Genomic DNA, 6,502 nt, shown 5'->3' on the forward strand with positions numbered 1-6,502 from the left:
GCCAGCCAGCCAGATGAGCAGATGCATGCACAGACAGTAAACCCTGCACGCTCTGCCTTTTTCAGCAACCCACTCAAAAACTACCTCAAAACTGGTGCTGTCATGCACGCAGTCGACCTGGTTTTTCAGACCCTGCAGACTCTCGAAAGATGACCACATTTGAAAAAAGTTTAATAAAAATAAAATTACATTTACATCACATTACGTCAATCACTGATGGAAATGGGAGACAGAGAAAGTGAAGAAAAGAAAAAGACTCAACCCTCTTTCCTTTTTCAGTCTCGTGCCCCTCCCCTTGAATTCCACTGCCATCTGAAGACCACATGCTGTGCCCGGGCACTACGCCAGACAGCTCCACACTATCTGACTTTACTCAGCCCTGAGAGAGCACCTTCTGGCCCTACTACTGCCACCTCTACAATGATAGCGGCCACTTTTACTGCACTCACTCAACCTCTGCCTTACAAACAAAAGACAAAACCTTTATTCTGGTGGGAACATGTGCTGATATTCAACAACAAGACAATATAATGAGATAACGAGCATGTAGGGTTTTGTTATCATGGGCACCTCTTTATATATTATTTATTAATTATTTAAATGTTTTTAGGAGTGATTATTTTAAAACTATTCAGTTTGCTGTATTTGCAGTGGCTCATCACAGAACCATTTATAAGGCTTTTAATTTTTAAACTTTAAATAACATGTTAATATGGCCTACAGTATGCCAGAGATATTAATTGAAAATGTTCTGATTATTTATAGACCAACTGATCATTAACAATTTACAATAAAGTTACAATTGATGACAGAAACTGCAGGAAAAATATCTTTAAAAAATGCATTAATCTTAGGTAATGGTAATTAAGTTTATAAGTTAATGTTTAAATGATCTCACTTTTCAAACAATGTAACCACATTATTTAACATAGCTAATAACTAAAAGTTAATGAAAACTTTTTTTAGACTAACATAATAACCTTAAAGGTGCAGTAGGTGATTGTCTTCAGAAACATTTTTTGTTGTGCTGGTTAAAAGTCTCTTTACATTCCAATAGTAATGATTCAAGTAAATGATCTAAAGGTATTTATTTGTATTTTTATATTCTGGGTAAGGCATAAGATTAAAAAATGGCCATCCAGTTAAAAATTGTCGTGCCGACAATTCCCATAATTCTGATAAGTTGCCCAAACTCTTTGTCAACAAAAGTAGATTTGTATATCTGCGCACCCGTTCATGCAGATCTGCCATTTGGTAAAAACAAATGCTGGATAAAAACTTTAGAATCCTGAATCAATATTGGAGCTACTTTTGCACGCCAGAGGAAGGAGGACACCATGGCTGAAGTATTTCTGTTGGACAGGTAATGTTCTGTTTTAAAACTATTTTATTCACGCAAAGCTCATGTAGATCCTGTTGTTTTTCGAATGGGTTATATGCACAGAAGTGTTGTTCAGCCACTGAAATCATCCAGCAAACGCTTGATGTGACTATTTTCAATTTCATAAGAGACCTTATACAGCATCAATAATGTAGAATTTTATTTAGTTTAACAACAAAACATAAATAAATAGCGCTATTCCACCTAGCCTGCTTTACTGAGGTGAAGTTAGTTTTATTTTTCACATTTGTTAATTTTTGAACAATGACAACCTGTGATGCGCTCCCGATATTGTTTACCATGCTACTCTGAATATTCGGTCTGAAATAGCATGCATGTATGGCTTAGTAATAAGTATAATTCTTGCACCCCGCCAGCCAAACACTAAGTATACAGTTGTCGCTTAAGGACAAAGCACGTGGGAGAGTGAGACCAACAATCCTTGCATGAAATATCGCATATTATGACAAATTTAGCTTAGTACAGTACAGTACAGCTTTTTGTTCAGAATTGTAGTATTATAAAGTTCTATCAAGTTATCTAACTGGCGAATGACATGATCTAGTGGGTTGTCTACAGTCATTTTTACGGTGCGCGTTCATGATATCAGGAGGCGTAGATATTATGCTTTCTGATTAGCATTTTGGCAGATCACCTACTGCACCTTTAAACATGTTTTAATTTGCTTGAAAGTTCTTCTGAGCATTTATAAACAATAACACATGAAAAAAATACATTAAAAATTGTTCCTTTTGTTATTATAGCAATAAAAAAGTTTCTTAATATTGTGATAATACCATATATTTTGGTAAAAGCTGTAGTTTTTATTGTTGTTGTTGTTGTTATTATTTTTATTATTATATACAAAAGGTTTTATTGTTTCATGAAAAAAGAAATGACTTTTTGTTTTCAGAAACATCCTGGGTTATCTTCAGAAATATTATAATCTACAAACAACAGATTCACTAATAATAAAATGGTGTTAAATTTTTTTAATTTGACACAAATTACCTGCGACAGAAAAAACACGGTCATTTAAGTTAAATCTTTTAGAATTTTTTATTGATTAAAAATGCAAATAAATAAATTAGGTAAATAACAAATTGTGTTTTTTCAAGTACATGTTTACAGTTTCTAATATTCTGCTCCCAAAACTATTGTCACTCTGTGAGAGAAAATGCACAGAAAATGTTACATTTGAAAGCTGCCTCACATGTGCTCACGTTCATCTGTGGTGGGTCATTTAAGGTGACGATAGACACAATGCAAATATTCACAGATTAACCAAACGAGCAGACAGTCCTTCTGTCAGATTTCACTCTGGACTAAACAACACTGAAACCTAACAGAGCTTTATAGAGTGTAGTTATGAATTTCACTGGTGTCATGGATCATTAAAACATAAACTACCATCCACATTTACACAATTCAGTGTAAAGAGGATTTTGCCACCTTCCAAACATCTTCAACTTACTTTTGCATTATGGTCATGTCTTTTTTCAAAAAGAAGGAAATAATCTGAAAGTGAGTGAGTAAAACTTACTCAGTAACAGGGTTGCAGATATAATCAGAATTAAGGTACTATGAGATCCAAATTAGTTGCTTATTATGTTGTACACTGACTTTTCTCAGTGTAGAATCAAACAAATAATAAATGAGGTGTTACAGACTCGTGCTTTGATAATTCTGTGTGAGACGTGCACACACACCTTTTCACACTGCTGTTGAATCAGTCTTATTAGTATTTTTTTACTTGAATCATTTTTTGAACTTTTTAACCATAATAAAGTTTATTTTTTTCTATGAACAACATTTTAGAAAAATTACTGTAATTACTCTTGAAAAGGTGCATGCATGCTACAATTCATAAACATTTAATTAGTATGAACTAAACCAATAGCTGCTCCGAATGTGTACAATAATCAACATAAAGTCATGAAAGTTCCCTTTTAAATAGATAAAAGCTGCATTTTTGATCATTAAATGAGATAATAAAATAATGTAACATAAATACACATACAAACAAACACAGAGTTATTCAAATTAAATAGGATCTTGTGATATTTTGACATTCTGAAAAGACAGTGCCAATCAAAATTAAACGGTCTCAGCTTTATTAACAAACACAAGACAAAAGCTGATCAGTTATCTTTTGTCTAAAAACAGCCAGAGGCACAGAAAACACTGATGAGTGTGTATAGTATCAACAGCCCTGCCCTTCAGCCGCATTGAAATCCTGATGACTTTTCGACATGCATGAACGGACAGCCGCAAAACTCAGGATAAAACCTGTTTAACAACTAATTTGCTTCTATTTACCTTTCAGAAAGTCTGTTAAATTAAAACAACATCATAAAAGAGTTAGTATTTTTCAGATTTAACCAATGCATTTTTTCTGCATATAGTCTTATGTTTCAAAACAATGAGTCATAAGAAAACTCGGTAAAAAAATACATATTTTCTACATATAACATGTCAGTTTATTTTCTTTTTTCCCTTAATACTCTATAATTATTTAAGATAAAGTTGAACTACATATAGCTTAAATAATAAGATAAAACTATATATCCAATTGTTATTCACAATTCTCTCATAACACTTGCATTTATGTGTCCAAATTATGCAGACTAAACACCACTTGGACACTTCATTTCCAACATTCAGTCCAAATACATCCTCCCAACTTGTTAGATTTCTCACTTTCCCCTGTCAATTTTCATATATTTTTTCCTATCAACATCAGCAGTGAACTTTCATGCATTTTATAAAGTACCAAAGCCTCATCTATTAATTACACTGAAAAACGGCTCAAAACTAAATAGTGCTGTATTTTACATTATAAGCAAAGCACAGCGATTATTCTTTTAAAATGACACAAAACCATCAGTCCTATTTTGCCTAGGTAGGTAATGCATGAAATCCCTACACGCAATTCACAGATCATGCAATGTTTTTTCAAAAAAAAAAAAAACATGCAAAACTTCAGCAAAAACACACAGGGGTCCACCCACAAACAGGCATTCTGCTTTCACTATAGCCAAATCTCTTTCCTTCACGACACACTCCAGCACACTGACAGACGCTGATAGGGTTGCTGCTTCTCACACACTGTTTTTTCATTAGGCAATTTACACAAACACACACACACACAGGCTATGTCTGGTGGTAGCAAACTGGAGATAATCTGCACTGCAGACGTTGCAAATGTGTTTAGAAATCATCAAACTCCTCCTGTCATTTAGTGTGGGTACACATGCAGAGCTGTTTAATGAGTCAGTATTGTTAAAAATACAGTTATCACTCTCAAAGAAAGTTGTTATTCAGGTGTTTACTATGCAGCAGAAAGCTTGTATTGTGGCTGTAATAACAGTTAATTAAATAGTTAAGCATAGCTGAGGTAAATGGCATAGACAAGAACACTTCTGCAGAGAGGTTTAATGCTTACAATAATTAATTATAGCATTGTAATGTATATTTTAAAAATAATAGACTAATTATAAACGTCTACACAACAAATCTATTTATTCTTACTAGATAATATTTACCCCAAAATGGGCAGGTGAAAACTACTATTAAGAAAAGACCTCCCTCATTTGAATATTCATACATTTGATATTATATCTGTGTAACTTGCAAAGTGACAGAGCTACAGTAACTACTGTCTGTGTACCGCCGCAAATAATAAATGGAGAAACGAAACAGTGTTGAGTTTAGTATTAGTGGAAACTTTTGGTTTGAAACTTTTTCCATGTGCTCAAGTTGAAGGCAGGGGCGAGTGATAACAGAAACTTTTATAGCATTCGACTGTGCAGCAGCTGTCAGACTGATGGTGGATCTGTCTCAAACCACTTAAAGGCGCCAATGTTGCTCAAAAAGGCTGTCAAGGCAGGCAGCTAACAAGGTTTGGAGCCGCTATGACCGTCTTCAGGACAGGGTGTCCAGGTGCTTCTTGGTTAGACATTAGTTGACTCGGCCGCCTAAACTTGCCCCTTCTCGTTTTCATTGGCTGAATTTACAACCGCACAAAAACTAAACAAAACTGCAGCTGCTGGTATGAAGAGAAGCCGGCGAGCGAGGTGGTTTCAGCGGCGCGCGCTGCTGCTGCTTTTAATAACGTGTTTCGCCTTTGCGATCCATGAAAGATTCATGAGTTAATCTATACCGACAGACTGTGCGAGAGTATCCCGAAGTAGAGGCACTGACCTGCGGGGCCTAGCGGCGGCTGCTGCCCGTCCTCCCCGAAGATCAGTCTGAAGTCCAGCTCTTCATTCCCGGGGCAGTTTGCAGTAGTCATCGGGTTTGACAGCTCGGGCTCACCCGTCTATGTACACCGACTCTTTAATAAACTCACTACATTGACTAATAATGAAGGCAAAACTTTTAAACTTTTCCTCCGTGCTGTACTTCTCTAAGTCCGAGCAGAAAATATTATTGCTTGTCCCTCAGAATAATCCAAACTGCTCGACCTTCTGCAGGGATTCAGCGAACTCGCAGCGACGGTCGGAACTTTTTTTTTTTTTAGCCCGTGGCGTGAAGGGGGGGTGAGGGTTGTGCGTCAGCGCGACCGTTGATCGAGTTCGTCCGTAATTTCGCTGCTGCTCTCCGTCTCTAGCTCCTATCCCAACTTTTACTAACAGCGCGTGACAGGGCAGTTCCAGCGGTGACGTCAGCCAAGTCGGCAGACAACACAAGCGCGCGCGCGCGCACACACACGCACTCAGTCACTCGCGCGCGCGCACACACACACAGATGCACACATACACACACAGAAGCGCAGTGGGTTTATGGGTGTTGTAGTTTCTGTGAAGACAGAACTACAGTTGAATCAGTCGTGCGCTTTCGAAAGCACGTGTTTCGGTGTAGTTTACTATGCTATTAATAATGCTATAAATTATGCATTGGACATTTATTTAAATATTAAAGTAAACTAATTTAACTAATTTAAATTGGATCATTAAAATAACTTATTTTGTATCTATTTATTACTACACGTTACATTGTGGGGTCATTTGTTCCATATGGTAAGTAGATTAATAAATACAGAAATAAACAGCTTTGCATTCATCAATTTTATAGATTATGTTTCATTATTAGCATTACAATATTAATGTGTATCTATTT

General features: G+C 36.0%; 1 protein-coding gene across 2 annotated transcripts in view; it reads right to left on the reverse strand.

The window, feature by feature from the left end:
- The window catches only part of nfatc3a (nuclear factor of activated T cells 3a), a 99,990-nt gene extending 94,008 nt beyond the window's left edge, over nt 1-5,982 (reverse strand). For both annotated transcript variants that reach the window (XR_015495863.1, XM_087261460.1), the window contains exon 1: nt 5,585-5,982. Coding sequence is in view for 1 of the 2 variants with exons in the window: in XM_087261460.1 (XP_087117586.1) it covers nt 5,585-5,675 (91 nt within the window). In the remaining variant the exon portion in view is untranslated. The remainder of the gene's footprint in view (nt 1-5,584) is intronic.
- Between the last annotated feature and the right edge of the window lie 520 nt (nt 5,983-6,502).

The sequence above is a fragment of the Danio rerio genome, chromosome 7 (assembly GCF_052040795.2).
Source record: "Danio rerio strain M-AB ecotype USA chromosome 7, GRCz13ab, whole genome shotgun sequence".
NCBI classification, from domain to species: domain Eukaryota; kingdom Metazoa; phylum Chordata; class Actinopteri; order Cypriniformes; family Danionidae; genus Danio; species Danio rerio.